This window comes from Trachemys scripta, chromosome 2 (genome assembly GCF_013100865.1).
Source record: "Trachemys scripta elegans isolate TJP31775 chromosome 2, CAS_Tse_1.0, whole genome shotgun sequence".
NCBI lineage: Eukaryota > Metazoa > Chordata > Testudines > Emydidae > Trachemys > Trachemys scripta.
The window spans coordinates 136270937-136292947 of NC_048299.1; the positions used below are offsets into that span (position 1 = coordinate 136270937).

The window sequence follows — 22011 nt, forward strand, 5'->3', positions numbered from 1 at the left end:
TCCACGCCCTTCCGCTGACATAGCTACAGCCTCTCGTGGAGGTGGATTTACGAACCTGATGAGAGAGCTGTTTACCATCTGCTTAATGTCTTCACCAGACGTGCTACAACAGAGCCGCTGCATCAGCACAGCTGTACCAATGTAAATTTGTAGTGCGGACCTGTCCAAAGTCTGCTCTCAGGTTCTCCAGTGTAAATCCAAACTAATTCCATTGTCTTCAGTGGAGAGTAACCCTGGATTTGTACTGGAGTAGCACAGAACAATTTAGGCCAGACTTCCTTTGCATCCTATGCAAACCGATCTCTGTGTGTGAAACACCCTCTTTCCATCTCTTCCCAAATTCTTGCAGTTTGAATTTTTGGCTCTGTTGCAAATCCACATTTTAAGGGCCATGTTTAAGGATCTCAGGTTTACAAAGGAGAATGTTCCTGAGTCTACATTTCAATGCATATTTTAATTCTGATAACGTAGTTAAACCATCTGAACTTTTCTTACCATTAAACTTTTTAGTACAGAGACATTTAAAAATAAGTCTTTTCCCCCCCTGTACTATAAAATTCCCACTTCAGACTATGACACAAAAAGGTCTGTAGTCATAATTTGAACCCATCATTTTTCTTTTTTTTTATTCTAACTCAGATCTCCTTACACCTCTATCTTTAAAGGAATTTCTTACATCAGTGCTAGAGAAAAGAATTGCTAACGGTAACAGGCTGGCCAGGTGAGCAGCACTCGGATAATCCATCCCAATACACACAAGTGCTGATTGCAAAAAAACCAGATGTATGCAGATGGACCCCTGTGCCAGTTTGGAGAAATCCTATTGAAGTCAGTGGGGTTCCTCCACAGCACAGGGATCTTTACATGCACATGACTGTGCAGGATTGGAGCCTTATTTTTTTTTTTAAATAACTACTGAGTGTTTTGGATGTCCAGTTTGTGACCCCTTAAAAGGGCCTGTTTTTGAGAAGTGTCAGACACCCAAAATCATCAGTCATGCTCGAACCTGTAGACCTAGATATCTATCTATGTTCTTTCATGGCCCCCATCATCATGATATCCAACAGCCTCATAGTCATTAAGTATTTACCATCATGACACCACTGAGAAGCAGGAAGGATGGAGAATTAAGGCACAGAAAGATTAAGGGCCTGATCCATTTCCCTTTAAATCCAATGGAAAGACTCCATGGACTTTAATGAGAGCTGGATTTGACACTAAGGACCTGATGTTCAAAGGTAATTAGGTGCCTAAAGATACAAATAGGCAATGCAAAAATGGTCTTCAAAAAGTGTATGTGTGGGTGCGGGGTGAGGGGAGCGTCCTATCATAATCTGGGAGCAGCAGCTCAATTAATTATTTTGATGTATTTATTTATTTTGCTGTGTCTGTGACCTATAGTGCCTCCCCACTCCATGTGCGTGTGCACATTTTTTAAATACTGCAGATAGGCACCTATTACTATCTTCAGAAGGCTTAGGTGCCAAATGCCACTGATTTCAATGGGAGTTCAGCACCAAGGCACTTCTCAAAATACCACTAGCCGCCTAGCTGTATCTTCAGGCATCTAAATACTTTTGTAAATCTGACTCTAAAAATCAACACAAGGTCCCACAACAAGTCTGTGGTAAAGGCAGGAATTGAATGGAGTGCCCAAACCACACATTAACTACAACCCCGTCCTTCTTCCTTGTTCCAGATATCCATGTCCAACAGTAACTTCAGCAGACTGAGCTAAAACTGTTTGATTGATCTTTAAATTAAGTGAAATAAACATTTTAATTAAGATTGACAATTAAGTTAATATTAATAATTACATAACAATTCATTTAATTAAAAAAAGTCTTGCTGGAAGTTGATTAGCTAGATGATAGGAACAGTTCATTTACATTTACAAACCTCTTAAATGTCAAAAATATATGCATTTGATAATCATTTTGTATTTTTTTAGCAAACAAGAACTCTCTTGTTAAATATGTATTGTGAGCAATGACATGACAAGGATCATATTCTCGGCCTACTCACCTTTGGAGTCCAGGCTGCACTATCCAGAGTAAATGCCAGTCTGCTCCAGAGCCCCAATATCCCGTTTCCCAGTATCTAGTGGAATCATAACTCTTAGTGACATTCATGCTCTGTAAAGTCAGACAGTCAGAATCTGCTCTCTACTGTAGGGATTACTAGTGAAATATATGTAAAGAACCCTGAGTACTGTTACCAGGAGCTGAATCTAGCTCTGTGACTTCACTGGGGGAATGTACAGTATGGGATTCCTAATTTAGCATTTTGCTATGGCAGAAGAGGGCTGATGAAATTCCTGTCCACAACAGAGATGAATCATCATATATATAAATCCATTACAATCAACACACCACAGAGACTAGGGTGAGAGATTGTGGCATCTGATGAAGTGGGTTTTAGCCCACGAAAGCTTATGCCCAAATAAATGTGTTAGTCTCTAAGGTGCCACAAGGATTCCTCATTGTTTTTGCACCCCATATACAACGCACAGAAAGGGGTGCCTCCACAAATGTGAATTTTGGCTGGATCAAGCCTCCCTGGCATATGGTTCACATGAAGTTTTGTTTTACAATTGCACAGTAGTGACCTGATTCTCATTTATGCTACAGTCCCTTTACTCCTCTTTAGCAGTGTAATTTACACCTACTTTAAGAGCAGTGTAAAGTGACCTTAGTGTAAATTATAATCAAGCCCTAAATTTGATTACAATGTGTTAACTGTGCTTGACATTTATTAGTTCTTTAGATGGCAGAGGATAAGATATTGTCCTTTGGTGAATGAAAGATTGTGATTCACTCAAGGCTCACACACCCCCTGCCAGTGCCATAAACCTCAAGTACAGTGCAAGCAGATTATGGAGCACTGTAGAAGCCTGGGGGCAGGGAAGGGGGGGGGGGAAATGTATATTCACTTTGGGCCGTAAACTGCTGCTTCTAAAAAAAATTACCATACTTTAAATAAGCAGATTCAACATTAATATTAATACTGATGTGGCATCATCCAGACCAATCAGTATCAAAATGATCAATATTTCCACAGATTGATTGTTTTTTGAAAGTGTAAGAAAAAATGCAATAAAAAATCAGATGGGAAAAAATGTCAAAAATGTAATACAAGGAAATGCCAGCTGGAGCTTCCAGTTTCATGAACTTTGTTTATGATGTCACAATAAATCGTCAGTGGAATGATGCCTGTGTACCACATGATTGAAATGATATCCACTCCTCTAAATATACGACTATGTATATAAAACATTTTACATGTATAATTTAATCTGACACTGAATATTTTCTTGAAGACTACTGTAGGCTTCATTTTCAGAGTGCTCTAAGACATTTGAAACATCTGACACCATAGTGGTACTGATACCAAAGTATGACATATCTTAAATTTTAGGACCAGTTGCGCAGGTTCCAGCAGGAGTTTAACATATATGTCCTGTCTGTCATGTATGTCTACAATATTGACAGAATGACCAACTAATTTCAAAGAAAAGCGATGTGTGGTTCTTTATATATATTTCATTAGTCATACTTACAATGAAAAAAACACTGATACTAAAAAATACATTACCCCTCTTAAAACCACCACTGATGTACCAATAACCAGTCTGTACATGATGAGTGGGAGTCAAGGGAAGTTTTCTTCCTATAAAGGAATAGATGTTTTCATAATTTTCTCTTTCATCCTGGAAAAAGTGTAACTGATTAACTTTTTAAATATTCCTTTATGTATGCTAAGATCAAAGTGTGGTGTGTTTTTAATTTTGGGCTTTACATCTTGAAATTGAGTAATAGCATTTTTTATTCAATTTTTCAGTGAAATGCGGACAGAAGAAATGTGATATCTTGGCATACAATTATTATTCCTTAAAATAAAATAAAAATCCAAAACACTACCCCTTGAGTTGTGGTCACTGGATATATTCCAGAAAGTTATCTTCATTTTTGTTTTAAAAGAACTAGAAGTCAGCATGTTGCTATTGCTTCTTGACACAAAGATAATGTCCTTTATGTCCAGTTTACAGCTCAGTTCTGTAACACTATCATAGCAGAGTCTTTACCACTTTAAATGATAAAAGTTTCAATAGGCACTTTAGTGGAATTAAGAAAAATCTACCACTCTTCCACCGTGATGCCAGAAAGCTAGCTTCCGTCTAAGTTGTCATATCAGTACATTGTAGCTAATAGGCCTGAGCTTGTCTCAGTGTTATTCCCAAGTAACAAAATACAACAACAAAAAAGTATATCTTACAGGGTTTATCCTCCCTTTGCAGACCAAATCAAAACTGACAGTATGATAAATATAGTAACTTGCTGGAAACAGGTGCTGTCTTTTATAATCAAAGGAATCTTGTCCTATAAAGCCTGGGTTTTATTTTTAATTTGTTGTTGTTCTAGTTTTCTTATTCTTTCCTTTTGGGTCCTCCCGCCCCCCTTAAGTGACTTTATCAGTATTATAATTTTCTTCCTCTCCGAACATCTCTGCCAAGACTTTAAAGCGGGGTCCCCAGTCACTCAGGTAATCGTAATCCTGGTCTGCCTCTGTAGTAAGTGAATCTATAGAGCTCAGAGACTCTGCTACAGATCCATTTCCTTCGTAGGCATAGGTTGCCAGTGAATCATAAGGGGGTGCAGTGGGATCCGCATCGTTTTCCTGCAGCCTTTGATTAATGAAATCTCTTATGTCTGTGTTGTCTTCCACTGGTGGTCTCTGACGTGGGAAACATAGAGAGTCTGGTTTTATATCCCTGCGTATTTTGTTATCTTCAATCACTTTTGGATTCCTCAGGGCACCGATGTCGAAAGCCTGGGTGTCTTCCTCCCCACCTCCTTCATCATCATAATGGATAACATTGTCTCTGATGTCTTCTTTAGAGGTCATCAGGGTGTCTTTTTTCTTCTGCCTTCGAAGTGCTACGTACAGCACAACAATGACTGGAACAAGGGAAGAATTGTAAATTAAGACAAGTATGGAAATACCTTGGCTGTCTGCTGACACACTAATATATCCTTCTATGATAGATAAGAGCAATCAAAAGGACCTTTTCTTTAGAAGACATGCTCCTGCTACTTTTTTTTTGTTTAAACAGTGCTATAATCAGTAAGGTAATATTTGCAGCTTGACACACCTAACGCCCATCATTGCTAGCTATGCACCGAATAATGAATAAGCCCTCAAAGGGCTTGCCTTTACTATAGAGCCATGTAGGAATCATATTTTTTTTGTTTTGAGGGTAGTTTCACAATGTGAAAATTTATTCCGTTCCAAAATGGATGGAAGAAAATTGAAAATTGTTAAAATTTCCTGCAAGCTGAAATTGTGGGGGCGGGGGGGGGATTGTTTTGGATTGATCAGAACTTTTCATTCAGATTTTGCCTTTTTTATTTCATATTGTATTTTATAAAACACATTTTAAAATAACTGAAACAAAAATAATTTTGAAACAGAAAACCAATGTTCTGTATCAAAGAGGTCAAAATGTTCCTTATCGCTGTTTTTGTTGTTGTTGTTTTTTTTCCAATTTGGAAATTAATTTTCATTAATGGTGACATATTTTTGCTATACGTTTTGATTATTAACGAACCAGCATATTCTGGTGGAAAAGCGATTCATAATAATATTTGAACATGACCTTGAGGAGTCACACTAATGACATGATGCTGATAGTGACTCTGCAGTCATGTTCAACATGATATCAATTGGTTGGGCTTAAACCCTGGTCCTAATAATTCACCCAGGAACCAGTGACACAGTACTGAACATGACTTCTCCCTGGCTACACTGACTGCAGGATTAGAGTCAATAATATTGTGTTAATTAACATGGCTCTTCAAGGTGGTGTTCTAACTCAGTGTAGTTTTCTAGTGAAAATGAATCTTAAGGGTACAGCAGGTTGACTTTTGAAATATCTGATTTTAAAATGTCTGTATCAGGTAGGTTTCTTAAATAACAATTATGGAGGAGGCTTCTAAGTTACAGATACAACAATAAATAGTAGAAAGTGGGTTTGAGATATAGAAGATCACTTTAGGCTATGGGGAGTACTAAAGATTGTCATTGACAAATTAATGTTCCTAGGGCAAGTGTAACATAGCACACTGTTACCACACTGAGTGCAATGCAGAGAACCACTAATAGACCCAAATCCTCTACTCTGTACAAAGCCAAAGTAAATGGCCCTCAGAGTTCTGTGGGAATCAGTGATGGAACTGACCCCTCAGACTCCAGAGTCTCTTAGCAGCTGTTGCTATAGTCTGTGTTACCCAGTTGCTGTGTCATATCATAGAATTATAGACATGTAGGGCTGGAGGGGACCTTGATAGGTCATCTAGTACAGTGTTTCTCAATATTTTTGGGCTCAGGATCCATTTGTAAAAGTTTACGACCTGTCTCAACCCAGTAAATAGTCTGAGGGTGGAGGTCCTGGGATGGTTTTGGTCAGATCCTGTCCCCGGTGGGGGATGGGTCTTGTCAGGCACTCGCTCCTCAGTGGCAGCTCCTGCAGCTCTGTACTGTGAGGTTGGTTGGGCTTGGCTCTCCTCTCTGGGCATTGCAACATCTGGGGTTGAAGCACAGCTCAGGTTTGGCCTGTCCCCCTCACTAGACTAAATTTGTGAGAGTGAAGTTGTTAGCTAGCTCATGGGGCTACAGTGCCACTCACTCACATTTTGCCTACCCACGCTCCCATCATCAGGGGCAGGCCATCCAGCACCATGTGACAGGAACAATTGGAGTTGCCATCTGACCCTTTGAAACATTCTGGCAACCCGATTTTGGGTCCCGACCCCAGGGTTGAGATACCCTGACCTGACCAGTCCCCTGCCCTAAGGCAGGACTATTAGTAGTAATAGTGTTATCTAGAACAGTGGTTTTCAACCTGTGGCCCCCAGATCCTTGGAGGTCCACAGACAATGTCTAAGATTTCCAAGAGGGTCCACACTGCCATTTGAATTTTTTTAGGGGTTCACAAATGAAAAATGGTTGTAAATCAGTGATCTAGACCATCCCTGACAGGTTTTTGCCTAACCTGTTCTTAAAAATCTTCAAGGACAGAGATTCCACAATCTCCCTAGGTAATTTGTTCCAGTGCATAACTATTTTATATGCCGGGATTGAGTGTGTTCATGTGTGTGTCCTCCACCAGTAGTTGTGTGTAAGGAGCTGGTTTGAAAAGTTTGGATTCAGGGCGTTTAACACCTTTAAGTACTATTTTAGGCATAAGCTAACACCTATCAGAATCAGAGTCTACTGTGTAAGCAATAAAGTAGGTTTGATTACATTAATAGTGTACTAGGGCTTTATTCTGGGGAAGACAGGCAGTAGCATGGGCTGCCAATTACACTGTATAAGTAGGTTTCAGAGTAGCAGCCGTGTTAATCTGTATCTGCAAAAAGAACAAGAGTACTTGTGGCACCTTAGAGACTAACACATTTATATGAGCATAAGCTTTCGTGGGCTACAGCCCACTTCTTCGGATGTAGCCCACGAAAGCTTATGCTCAAATAAATGTGTTAGTCTCTAAGGTGCCACAAGTACTCTTGTTCTTTTTACTGTATAAGTAAGACCTCATGGTAAAGAGAGCTTGTACTCAAACAGCAATGTCATGCTATGGAATCAAATGTTATATTATTTTGCAATGGTCCAGTCAGCCACAGTCTACATTATAATTATGTCTTCTTGTCTCATTTCTTCATTCTTCTTACTTAATCCCTCATAATAATTGAAGAAAGGCCCTTACCAGGTAGCTGCTAGTGTGGACTTAGTAATTTTAAATATATGGAAATCAGTTCCTCATGAAAGGTATTTAATCAACACTGTTTCAGAACAAAATTTGCATTTCAAACCAAACTGTAAGGTATTTTTCCCTACTCCATAAGAAATGTGTAGTAGTTAGCAGATTGCATGCTCGGATTCAAATTAATGGTCAGTGCTTTGGGATATTTTTCTACAAAGGTAGAAGCATAAAAGTTCTCTTTGTAAATAGTCGTACATTTTCAGTGGCCTTTGTTAAACAATAAATGGAACTATGGTGACTCAAATTAATTCACAAGTAGAATCAGAGACATACTTTGTTACAGGATGAAAACCAACCTAAAAGTATAACAATACACAGCAATATTGCGATCAAAGCTCCTGTGCTGAGTCCAACTGGTAGGAAGATTGCTTCAACATTGCAGGATAGGATGGTACCATCAGAATCGCATCTACAAACGTGGATAGTCATTGTGTTTGTGCTGCTCTGTACAGGATAGCTGCTGTCTTCTATCACAACTGGGAGGAAATACAAGTCTTGCTGCCTACGGCTGTAGCCACTTCTCCTGGTTTCAATTCCAGCTGTGTTGTCTGCAAAACATGACAGTCATCATAGGATTGTTTCTATTGTGCTTCACTTAACATTTAAAAGTTTGTATTTTGTTGAACAGCAGAAAAATAATCTGGCTTCCTGAATCAGTGGATTATATATGCTCTGTAAATCCCTTGATTCATTATTACTGAAGCTGTCAAATTCAAATCAGATGCAGCCAAGTTTTTTTTTCCAAGGCAACAACTAATCTTTGTTGTTTGTATACATTTATCCTGCTAAGCTTGACAGCTAACATTTCAAAGCAGAAATGAAAAAGAATATATATTTCCTTTTTTTTTTTTCTGTTACAGGTATTCCATTAGCAGGGGATTTCAATCTTTCCTTTTCTTTCCTTGCAGTGGAGTTTGGATCAGGTCCCCATTATGAATATGTCTCACTTTAACCCCTTTTGGATTTGACAATGAGGCAGCTGGAGGAAGCACAATACCCCTCGATTTCCCCACCCCACTGAAAACAGACAATTAAAAAAAAATTACAGGAATCAACTGAGCCCTTCATACCATTAGTACATTTGCCACTAATCAGTGCGCAAACTGCACAGAGCTCCCAGGAGCTGAGTTTTGCCACTTCTTCCCAGCAGGAGCTGACTTACCACTGCTTTACATGAATCAAGCAAACTTGAGTAGGAAAGCAATGATGTGAAGATTAAAAGGATTAAGTAGAGGCGAAAGGAAAAGCGTGATTGGAAAGCAATTTACTGTCAGGTCTGATTGGGGATAGCCTGCAGTGCTCATTCCCCTTTACCATCTCCCCCATGTGCATTACTGTCTAGTTCAGATCATTTGCTGCAACATTACAAGAGTTCACTTACTAGATGTTTTTTCCCTTCCCCCTTTGAATCCTGCCACTGAATATAAAGATTAAGAGCCACATCCAGCTCTCAGATACCTATGTTCAACAATTATTAAAGCTGATAGGAGTTGAGTGCAAGTATCTATAGACCAGATTTCTTAAGCACCTAGATACTATTCTGATTAAAGCCGGTTGAACGTTGTCCAACTGAACATCTTTCTGTCAGACAATGGTGTTTCATTGAAATTGAAACTTCCCACAGGAATGTGTCAGTTTTGACAACATTTTGTCATGCTGGGGCGGGGGGGGGGGGAGCTTTTTTGATAAGGTCTAAAAGTTCCATTTTTGACCTGAACATTTTGATTTCTTTAATATCAACATGGCATTCCATTAAAAAATAATTTTATGTTGTATAGTAATGTCAAAATTGAAACAAAAGATTTCAATAGTCCCAAAATACTCCCCACACCCATGAGTAATTTTTGAAGGTTTTTTTTTTTTTTTTTTTTTTTTCTCTAAATCAGAATGAAGACAAAGAACATAAAAATTCTGGAATGTATCACAAAACAGAAACGGTGGTTCCCACACAGATCTAATTCTTATTAGGTGCCTTACGGTTGGTCTACACTTAAAAATGCCACAGCTGCACCACTGCAGTTGCGCTGCTGTAGCGCTTCAGTGTAGAAACGACATACACTGATGGGAGGGATTCTCCTGTCAGTGTAGGTAAGCCACCTCCAATAGGTGATAGCTAGGTCAACAGAAGAATTCTTACATTGACCTAGCGCTGTCTACCAGGAGACTTAAGTTGGCTCAACTATGTTGCTCAGAGAGTGTGGATTTTTCACACCCCTGACTAACGTCGTTAAACCAACCATTTCTTTTTCCTTGTAGAACAGGCCTTGTAAGTACAATAACAGACAGGTAGGATTTGTTCCTAAATGCAAATATCAATAGTTATGGGAAATTAGCATAAAATGGGCCTAAAAAGGCTCTTTGGGTGTATGTGTGTGCCTCTGGCACAGTGTTGACTATTCTGGTAACTTGTATTTTATTGTGAGTCCTGCAGTGCTTGGTGTTTTTTCTTTCTTTTATACCCAAACTCCTGGAATCAGGATAATCTCAGCTTTCATTTAAAAATGTTTTAAAAGCTCATAGTTGCAGAGAGAAGCTTAAAAACATTAAATCACTTAAAATATTGTTTTTTGTTTCTTCGAATATCTCATGATTTTATGCCATTTGTGATTTTTGGGAGCCTTAACTTATAAGGTTTGAATGGTTGGGGCTGACAAAACTGCCGCCATTGCAGTTGCTAGGAGTCAGTACACGTCATTAAGAGCAGAATCTGGTAGACTACTTTGGTGTGGTTTCCACTCAGCCTTTGGTCCCACTGATTTCTTCCCCTTCCCCCACAAGAAGAAAATCAGTTTTATGAGACAAACTCGTTCATGCTTCATTTCCCTTCTGTGCCTTCCTTCTTCATTTCATGGCTGAACTTGAGGTAGAACTGGATGCAGTTGTTTCATGACAAAGTGCTGCTTTCTTGAAACCAAAGCTTCTTGTGGGAATGTAACAGTTTTAATGAGAGAGGTTTCTCAAGCCCAGGATGGAATTTCTGGAGAGGGAGAGAGCAAGCCATCCCAGAACAGCCAATAGCCCAGTGGTAAAGGCACTCACCTGGGATGTGAGAGACACAACTCCCTCTGATTCAGGCTATTTGGGGGTGTCTCCCTCTTTTTTTTTAATGGAAAAAAAATTAAGGTCTCAGTTTTGTCATGATATACAATGGGAAAAATTCTGACATCTTGAAAAAATGTTCAGGGCAGTAAATAGAGCTGGTAAATAGAATAAATTAACTTGAGGTATTCCTCCTACATTCTACTTCACCACATTCCTTCAAGCCCCTACCTTCCTATTTCTGGGCTTCTCTTACTCTATCATCAGCTTCTTATTTTTCACCTTCTATCATCAGAAAGGGCTCACTGGCTGACTATGTAGGGGAAACAGTGAAAGTGATTGTGCAATAAGTGCTATCAAATGCACTAAGTAAATGAACTGAAAAAAAGAAGAAAGGTGAAACTCTTTGTGTAAAACTTCACTGTGCATGAATCATGAATCATAATGCACTTACAATAAATGGGCTATTGCATGTACATACTGATGCTGTGTAGTTCTCTTTGGCTTTGACAACAAAATACAAATGCTGGTACAGATTAGTTGGCCTTTTTTTGACTCATGAACAATTAAGGCAATAGATTATGTAAATATAAAACTGTCATGGATTATTTACATACTGTATTATATTTACATAATCAATAATATTAAAATATTCAATTTACAAAATATGTAAAATATTTACACAGATTAACAAATTTTAAGGCCAAAAGGGACCATTAGATCCTTACATTTCACCCAGTCACCTTATTGAGTTCAGTAACTCATGTTTGGCTAAAGTATATCTTCTGGAAAGGCACCCAGTCTTGATCTGAAGTCATCAAGAGCTGATAATCCACCATTTGCCTTAGTAATATGGGTAAACAACTTACTCCTGTAGTCTTGGACTGTGAAATTTGGTTTGGTGGACGCCTCAGGTGACAGTCTAAAGGAAAACCTTTGTCCAGCAGGGGACAAATCTTTGTCCGCAGCACTGACAGTCTGAATTACCTGAAACCAGATTGAAATTGAATTTGAGGTCAGTTCACTCTTTTAAAAGAAACAGCTTTGCAAGAACCTTAATGTAGTCATCAAATGAAACAACAGAAATGGGCATTTAAGCAATAAGACATGACAGAGTCTGTTTCCTGCTGGAATAAAGTGCCATTTTTCTGTGTTGTAAGGTAAGAGGATGAAGGCAGAATGCCACATTCTCTTGTGGAGTGGTGTATCCAAGCAAGTCACACTGTGAGCTATCTGAATGAGATTATAAAATCATCCCATGAAAATAAAAACGGAAACAAATAAATATTTTTTAACTTGTACCTAAAAAGCATAGTGATAGTCACAGGATAGATATAGATATTCTCTTGCCAAGTAGTAATGTCATACTATATAGTTCACATTAAGAAAAACATGATAATTAGGATGAAATAAATGAAACTTTCAAAATAGAGACAGGTTTGAATCAAAACTCCAGATCTGAATGTCTTTCACAAACTCTGTGGAAGTTCGGCTCCCCATAGGCTCTTGCTATAATTGGTTTAGAGGGAATGGCCAAGAGTGTCTCAGAAGACCTCTTTTGTACACAAATGGTGGAAGGGAAGCATCAGAGCAAAGAGAGAAGGCCAGAGATGCAATAGTTTGGGAGTATGTGTGGGACTGTGACTTTATCTACACGTACATCTTGCACTGGTTAGAGTAAAATTGTTTTTAAAGCTGATGTAGTAAAACAGGTACAAACCCCTTTGTGGATGCTCTTAAGTCACTTTGCACCAGCTTTATTGATTACCAACTTAATACCAAACTTATGTAAAAATGCTTTTTATCAGCAGCTTTCGTAGCTCTTTACAAAGGAGGTTAGTATCATGTCCCCATTTTAAACACAGGGAAAGTGAGGCACAGACAGATGACATGACTTGCCCGAGGTCACAAAGCAGGCCAGTGGACAGAGATGAGACTAGAACCTAGGTATCCTGAGTCCCTGATCCAGTGCTCTATCCACTAAGCCCCATAAAAGCATGGTGCAAACTGATGTCTGTATGCCTTTATAAGAGCTTTCACTGGTTTTAAAAAAGAAAACACTTTAGTTTAGAAAACACTTAATATTGGTACCTGTTGAAGCTTTGCAATGCTCACCTGAGCCAATTTTTTTAAGATTCTCCCATCACTAGTATTAGTGACTAGATAACACACTGATAGAGGCTTTATAAATACCATATATTACATTATACCGGTAAAATAAGAAGGTAAAATACATAAGACAGATTAGTAGACAGAGGTACATGCAGACCATAGATGCCCACGGATTATTACAGCACCCCACTGATACTGGTTGATACACAATGCTCCTTTTGTGGTAAATTTTGAGCTCTCCCAGCCTTCCTCCCAAAATAAAAACAAATGGGCTGGCACTGACGTTGGGATGAAGTAAAAAACTGAAAAACTGCCACCACCTAAATATAGATGTGGTTTAGCGCCCTGTCTTCTCAATAGAAGCAACAATTTTTTGTCAGTCAATTTTTATATATTCATGTGTTTTGAAATCACAGACAAAACTGTCACTTAAAAATGAGTATGATGGTTACATAGGCAGGTGTGTTTTGCTTTTTGCTAGTCACTGATTATAGAGCAGGCAAAATCATTCTAATTCCATAGCTGATAACCAATATTCCCTCTAATTTTTTCCACTCATGTGTGGAATTAATTTTGTTATGTGCACCAGTATGGAGGTAATGTGCAGATGTGCACCACCAGTAGAAACAAAAAACCTAGATATAATATATATATTTTTTAAAAGTTACCATAGGGATAATTACTCCAGCCAGGACAGGTTAGGCATTTTAGAACTCACTACTCAAAGAATTAAATTTAAGCATAAAAGAGAAATAAAAATTATGAAATACGTAGACCAGCCAAAAAAATAAAATAGCACTTTGAAAGAATAAAATTAGAGACTATGTGCGCATTGCAGGAAGTAACAACAACAAGAATAATACATGTGTTGGGAGGTGAGTGTGAAAGACTGTGTGTATGTGTGCGTGTGAGACACAAAGTGTGAATGTGAGACAGAGAACATGTGTGTGTGTGTGTGTGTGTGTGTGTGAAAGAGAGAGAAAGAGACACACACACACGCACACATCTCTCTCCTCTGTGGCCCCAAGGCTGGGGGAGAGGAGTCTCTCCCCGGCCACCACAGCCCCAAGACTGGAGCCAGAGGAAAGAGCTGTTTCTCCGGTCCTAGCCACAGCCCCGGGCAGACCTGGCGCCTGGGGCGAGCGACGTCTCTCCCATCCCTGCTGCAGCCCCAGCTGGAACTGGGGCTGGGGGAGAGAGGCATCTCTCCCTCCCCCTAGTCCAGCATGCCCCAAGCTCCTCCAAACCCCCACCACCTCACCCCACTGCCCCCACCCTCCACATTCTTCATGCTCACCTGTGTGCATGCCTGCGTGGCTGGTGCGCGGCCCTTGATGGCCTAATGTGCGGCCATACAGGTGCGCACTTAGAGGGAACACAGCTGATAACTGAAGTAATCAAAATGTTAAAGCTGCAAGCCCTGTTTCCTTGAGGCAAAATTTTGATACATTACAAAAGATGTTATGGCCTAGGGCTTTGCAGACCTTTGACTGTTCAGCACTTAAACAGGACCACATATCAAAGAATTGTGGACCAAATTCTGATGCTTCAGTCAGTTGAGAAACATCTTACTCTGCGTATTTCACTAACGACTTAAATGGATCACTTGTGGAGTAACGTGCTGTTCAGCTGAGTGAGGGTATCACAATCAGATCCTGAGTGTAATGTGTATATTTCAGACTGCTGATTTTGGGTGAAAATATCTCTGCTTTATTGAGACTTCTTCCCAGGTAAGGAACATATGGATAAAGACACCTGACCAAGTATCATCTAATTGCTTCCTTAAGCCCACCCCCACTGTTTTATCCACCTGTTGTATATAGTCTTATGCTTAATCCTAAACTCTTTGGGGTAGGAATTGTCTCTGTTATATGCTTGTACAGTGCCTATAATGGGGCCCTGGCCTCTAGGTGCTACCATAATATAAATAAATAGTCCCAATAACAGAAAATGTGATGGGCAACAATAAGAATTTCAAAAGGCCAATGCTTGTTTTCATTGGGAACACATAGCTAATTTCCAAAAGGATTACAAGCTGATACTATCAAAGCTTTCTAGGGGATTTGGATGCTGAATCTTTGGTGCTCAAATCCCTTAGGCAGCTTTGAAAAATCTCATCCACAATTTTTTATTTTTAAGTGTGTCCCATGAACAATACAGTTTTTATTTTTTTTTTAAACTGGCTTTTACTTTTATAAAATAATAGTAACATTAAAAGGAAACCAAAATATCAAAATACCTGTCCCGGTTTTGCATTTTCACATACAGATGTCTCATATGGCACTGAAATTTCTGGAGGAAATTCGTTGACATCTAAGACATTTATTATAACATTGACCTTGCTGGTTAGTAATGGATTACCTATAAAAAATTTTAGACAGAAAGAAAGAAAGAAAGAAAAATTAGGAAATACTATTTCTGTATGTCCCCCTCAGCAATGCCCATTATCTTGCATGAAACAGTCATGGGTTCCAGATACACAGCTTTCACACTAGTGCAACTCCTTGACTTCAACGGACTTAGTTTTCATTCTTACCAGTGTGAGATCTGACTCAATTCAAGGGCTTTATTGTTTTGGACCAGATCCTGATTACCTAACTTACACTGAGTAGTATCTTCCTAGTAAGGTAACTACTCAATACAAGTAAGGGTATCTGAAATTGACTCTTCAGATGGAAAATTATATAATTTATATAATTATAGAATTATTCTTAGATCACTTTAAAATAATTCTACTGCTAATCATTTCCCATGATTTAAAACTGTATTCATTTTTTCTAATGATGAAATATAAAAAAACATAAACTTAATACTTACAAGCTGCTATACATCTTCAAGATGCTGTATAAATGGCAATTAATTAGGAAAGTAAATAGATATACACATTGTATGGATGGGGAAAATGAGAGAGAAAGGTTCAGTGACTTGCCAAAAAGCCACAGAGTAAGCCAGTGACAGTCAGCTTTGGAACTCAGGTGTCTCTAGATTATAAACCAATGGTTAGTCCACTAAACGATGCTGCAACAATTATCTAATCATTGTACAGGTAACACATACATATGTGCACAAAATGAATATTTAAAAAGAATATGCATCATGTTAATAGTCAATGACCTTCCAACTCTCCCAGACTGCTGTGTTCTACAGATATGACTGGAAAGTTGTTTATAGATTTATGTGCAAATTCAGTGCTGTGGTAAGCAGGAACAATTCCACTATGCAAAATTCTCTACATTACACAGCGGTAACCCTAGGGACTTAAAAGCAATTGTGTTAGAAAATCAAAGGATAATTTTGTCCCTCAGGATTGAAAATATGCAGGCTTCTATGAAGTTACAATTAGCCATAAAAAAAAAATGTGTACGTGCTATGAGTCATGCCTGGCAGACACACAACATGGGATAAAAAATATAAGAACTCTTTTAAACCTTCACCCATTTTTAGAACCAAATTTACACAGAACCTTTCAGAAGTGCTGAATTATTTGGATTACTTGCATATTTAATATTTTTTGCACAAGCCACTGCAAGCCTGGAATCTATGGCTAGCACAGCCAACAGCGGGGATGGAGGATATAATAATTTGCTTTGTGTATAGACTAGCAATTTACAATTCCCCACCTCCAAACCAACATAAAAGCATAGTGGGAGTTAAACCTCTGAGAGGCACAATTTCTTTCCTGTCCAGTGGCACAGCTGTATGCTACCTCTTACAAAGCCACAATCTAGACTTGAATGATTTCCAAATCAAATTCATTCCATTGCAAGTAAAAAGTTGTTGTTATAAATATACAAATAAAGTACTGCTGCTAGCCCTGCAATCTCAATTTAGGATCTAAACAACAACAACAACAAAATAATATAAGCTGTGTTATTTCTTCTTGTGAATCAACACTAGTACAAGTGCAAGTCAAATTCTGTTCCTTTGCAAACCCATTTCTTTCAAATTCATCATCAGCTACATGTGTGCAACCTCGCTGAAGCCAAATGGATATAACAGAGGACAGAATTTGGCCCCGCAGTTGGGAATTAAGTGACAATTCTGTTGATAGACAATCTAAAATAAATTCTACCCCATTCTCTCAAGGTTGAATGGTCTCTGTAGTGCTAAAAAAAAAATAAAAATGTAGCAAACGTTTAGTTTAGTCACTAAAGAAAGCAACAGTGATTCTGAATACATAGAGATCAGATGGGTCAAGTAAGAAGGTGTTCTTTTCACAGCTTCTCTTTCAACAGCACCTCATTTTAAAAATCTTGCCCATGCAGTGGTGCTCTCTGGAAGGAAAATTGTATATTCATACAGAATAACTCGGTCATACATGATTCTTTGAGTCTATTGTAAGTTCATTTTAGGGGAAGCAATGAAGATCATTCTGGATTGTATTAGCAGGAATGTTGTAAGCAAGACACGAGAAGTAATTCTTCTGCTCTACTCCACGCTGATTAGGCCTCAACTGGAGTATTGTGTCCAGTTCTGGGAGCCACATTTCAGGAAGGATGTGCATAAATTGGAGAGAGTCCAGAGAAGAGCGACAAAAATGATTAAAGTTCTAGAAAACATGACCTATGAGGGAAGATTTTCTTTAGTCTGGAAAAGAGAAGACTGGGGAGTTACATAACAACAGTTTTCAAGTATGTAAAAGTTTGTTACAAGGAGGAGGAAGAAAAAATGTTTTTCTTAACCTCTGAGGATAGGACAAGAAGCAATGGGCTAAATTGCAGCAAGGGAGGTTTAGGTTGGACATTAGGAATACGTTCCTGTCCGGGTGGTTAAGCACTGGAATAAATTGCCTAGGGAGGTTGTGGAATCTCCATCATTGGAGATTTTTAAGAGCAGGTTAGACAAATGCCTGTCAGGAATGATCTAGATCAGTGGTTCCCAACCTTTCCGTGTGGTGGGGGCCGGACGACTAGCCGCTGAGGAGCGTGGCTGCCGGACAAGCAGCCGCCGAAATGCCACCGAGAAGCGGCAATGCCAAGAAGCATCGCCGCCGAAATGCCGCCGAGAAGTAGCGTCACCAAGAGGCGTCGCGACCGAAATGCCTCCGAAAATCAGTGGCATTTTGGTGGTGACACTTCTTGACGTTGCTGCTTCTTAGCGGCATTTCGACAGCTGCTTGTCTGGCGGCCAGTAGGTGGGTGCACATAGATGCCCCGGCGGGCGCCATGGCACCCGCGGGCACCACATTGGGGACCCCGATCTAGATAATACTTAGTCCTGCCATGAGTGCAGGGGACTGGACAAGATAACCTCTCAAGGATACTTCCAGTCCTATGATTCTATGAGAGATAGCTGCAGAAGAAGTTCTGAACCTAAGTTGTAGATGAATATGACAATATGAGGGCACAGTCATCACTGTTTATCATTAAAAATATATTAAAATATTTTTCTAATAATGCATTAGTTGTAAATGATGTATGTTTTTTCAAGTGTCTTGAAAGCAGCTGACTAGTTAAACTGTTTAAAATCTTGGTAATTCCTATTAAAGTAGTAATCTCTCTATATATCATATTGATTTGAATTTTCTTTTGGAAGTGTTTCATATGAAAGATTATTTTCATTTTGTTTTCAGCTTCTGTAGCACAGTGTAGAAATTAATGGGGGTAAATTTAAAAAAAAAGAAAAGTTAAGAAGGAATTCAAGTGACTGCCACAAAAATCAACGGGAGTGGTTTGGTTGTATTTTTTTATTAATTCCGGTGCACCACTTTGAACATATACTCATTTTAGCCTGTCACTGATAATCATGAAAGATAATAGAAGGGGACAGATTCCTCTATCCTTACTCATGTTTGCTAATACCTTAAAATAGTGCTGCCTGAGTCTAGCTATAATCATAAGAATAATAGTCGGGCTACCAGACTTTGTTACTATAAATAATAATAATAATAATTAATAATGAATAGAATTTTCTCTTGCTCTGGTCCTTCAATATATTTCCTTTTAAAAATTATAACCTGAGGTGCTTTGGTGCTAATAATAACATAATATGAGCCATAGCCAGCATTATCAGCTTGTAAGGAAAATCTGCATTATTCATCCATATCTGCATTCAGGTTTATATATTGCCTGCCACTATCTTTAGCAATTTGAGTTGCATTGTACTTGTGCTATTACTGGAAAGTAACTTGATCTCTTGAGGCCTACACAATCACTCCTAGTCAAGATTAGTTGCTGTGGAAGAAAGGTAAGATAAGCATCATCATTGATTTTAAATACGGCCCCTCTTGAAGCCAGAGATGCACAATGGAAAACAATAAGGACTGTGTCCCAGGGATGAGACAGGCATAGCTGAATCACAGAAACTTGTTCATGACCTTGATATTATTTTCCATGCAAAGTGGCATGGTGGCCCAGTTTCATTTGTACTCTCTTTGAGCTGCTGGGGGCCAAGATGGTGGGCAGTATTTAAGTGATAAACACAAGAAGCAGACTGCATAGTCAGTTGCAAAAGGGCCTTAGGAGCCAGCCAGATGTGGGATTTTCTCTAAATTGAGGGGAACAACCTTAATATTTTGTTTTTGTTCATTTCACAAATGTAGATTTTTGTATGAGAGGAGAAAACTTTAGACAGCAAAGAAAAGTGTTAACTTTTGTGATCCATTGTGCCTATGCTGATTTGGGCACCTAAATACAAGTGATCTGACATTTTCTGAAGAGCTGAGCACAATCAAATCCCAATGAAGTCAGTATGAACTGCGGGTGCTTGGAAAATGGTGGTACAACCCCCTGTATTTTGTCTATAATCTCTACTCTTGGAGCAACACTTATTGGGTAACAATGGGTTGGAAAATTCCTAATGAAGACAAGAGAAGGATGGTTTGTGCGTAAGGCACTGGGTGGGGAGCTGGGACATCTGAGTTCACTTCCTGGCTACAGAACTCTTGTGTGATCTTGGGCAATTTGCTTCACTTGTGCCTTAGACCATTATCTGTAAAATAAAACATGTGGAGAATTGGGGCCCTAGAGATTGTTTTTGGAAATTTGGGCCCTTAGCTATTAAATTCATACCTTGCATACTTTAATTGTATGTATATCACTCCCTAAATACACACATGGTTAGGCTTTTTTTTTTTCATAGGCTAGAACTGAGGACTATATACAATTACTTGAATGGATGAGACAGTTAACCAAATCATTCTCCCTCATCCTGGGAGAATTAAAATTAAAATGTCAATCTTTGTACGTCCTAATTTTCAAAAGTTATATACATTTTGTTTTGATGGGGTGGCTTGGAATGAGGAACATATGAGATTATTTCATCAAAATTGTAAAAAGCAATTGAAAAAAAGATAAGTGAACATCTTTTGCTCACAGCTACGATAACAATTCAAAAGGAATATAAAACCTCATGCTTCAGGACATAGGATAACCTCCAATTGACAGGGTTACGAAGAAACTTTCTTGATGGGCTGGTTATTCTATAAATGTCCATTATGAGGTATTTTTCACCTTCCTTTGAAGCAGCTGGTAATGGCTACTTTCAGAGACAGGACACTGGGCTAAATGGACCATTAATCTGATCAGGTGTAGCCATTCCACAGTTCCTACATCAGTATTGAGTAACTGCCATAATGTTCAGTTTTAAAGCAGGAACTCGTCTAAATAATTGAATTAGATTTCTCTGTCTTTTTCCGATGGTCCCCTCAGTCCTTCTCCCTGACAGAGGCAGTGCATATGATAAAATATTTAAAATGTTTCCATGGCAGGGAAATTCAGAAACTTGCCCTTTCCCCCTCCTCTACTACTACTTAGCATTTCTGAAATCCCAGCATTTCCCTCTGTTACCTCTGAGTCAGACAGACCTATATGAAGCTTTGACAGGTAATATTTCTTCATTCTCCAAAGTATTGCCAATTATAGGTGTACTGTATGTATAACATTTATTTTTAATGACATGAATAACATTTGATGCACAAATATTAAGGTATATGGGGATATGAATTTCAAATGTATGAGAGGTATAGGTTTACTAGGTTGGCTAATGGTTAGAATTGGGAATTTCATAATGTGGGCTACATGCAACAACTCTTAACATAAGCACAAATTACTATAACTGTATTTCCCTTTATATGCCATGTTGAAGTGAACCTGTTTTTTTTTGCCTGTTTTTTTAATTACTCTGGAGTCTGGGAGAATAATAGATTCACAATGAGTTCGCTAGAACAAATGCCTTATTTCAGGACAAGTTCGCAAATCGAAAATGCTCATTACTTACCAATAAATCTAAATATTTAAGCTTTGCTTAAGCACAGCGTATTAAGAGATCTCCATGCTGCAACACCATTTCTGCATGCCTTTCAAATTCTCTGAAATCAGATTACAATTCTGCTGGCCTATTTTTTTTTCTAATTCACTCAAGAAAATGTACTTCCCCCATACAAAGGTAAGGTCAGAAGTCACAGATTTAGGGTATATACATAATGAGATGACTCCTTCAGTTTAAGTGCATATGCTCTTTATTTTATTTCCTGTTCTATCTTCAGCCTTTAGGGATATTCCTCTGGCTCAGTTTGGGATAACTACAACAGATTTTTTTTTTCAGCTGGAGTAAGTTTTAATAATAATAATATATAAAGTCCTACCTTCCAAGTTATTAGTATATATTGTTTATTGAGTAATCATTGCTGAATAATGCATAAGGGAAAACATGGTCCCTGCCTCTGTAACATACATTCTAAAACGGATAATCAATACAGTACTGTTGTAAAGTGCACCAGGGGTCCAGATCCACAGCCTATTGAAGTCAATGGAAAGTCTTCTGTGGATCAGATGCCGGATGATCGAACAACCGTTTTTTTTCCAAAGGATGAAACATACCTAGGAGAATTAACTTTGACAGGGAAAGAGGTGTGCTGTACAGAAGGATGTGAATGAAGAGCGGGATGCTTGCTTGATGCCCCATGAGAAGGAGGGAATTCCCAACATGGGGGGGCAGATTAAAAGAAGGCACAGAGAAGAGCATGGGAGAAGACAACCAGGGGAGTGATTAGGCGGGGGGCTTGGGCAGATTGAGAGGAGAGATGGATCAGGCTGGTGAAT

At 38.7% G+C, this 22011-nt stretch overlaps 1 protein-coding gene across 1 annotated transcript in view; it reads right to left on the reverse strand.

Annotated features, from left to right (window-relative positions):
- Positions 1–3210: 3210 nt before the first annotated feature.
- Positions 3211–22011, reverse strand: part of CDH12 (cadherin 12) — a gene marked incomplete in the record, with an annotated part of 562961 nt that continues 544160 nt past the window's right edge. The window contains 4 exon segments of the mRNA XM_034761583.1: positions 3211–4958; positions 8116–8367; positions 11728–11845; positions 15210–15331. Of these exon segments, the coding sequence (XP_034617474.1) occupies positions 4459–4958; positions 8116–8367; positions 11728–11845; positions 15210–15331 (992 nt within the window).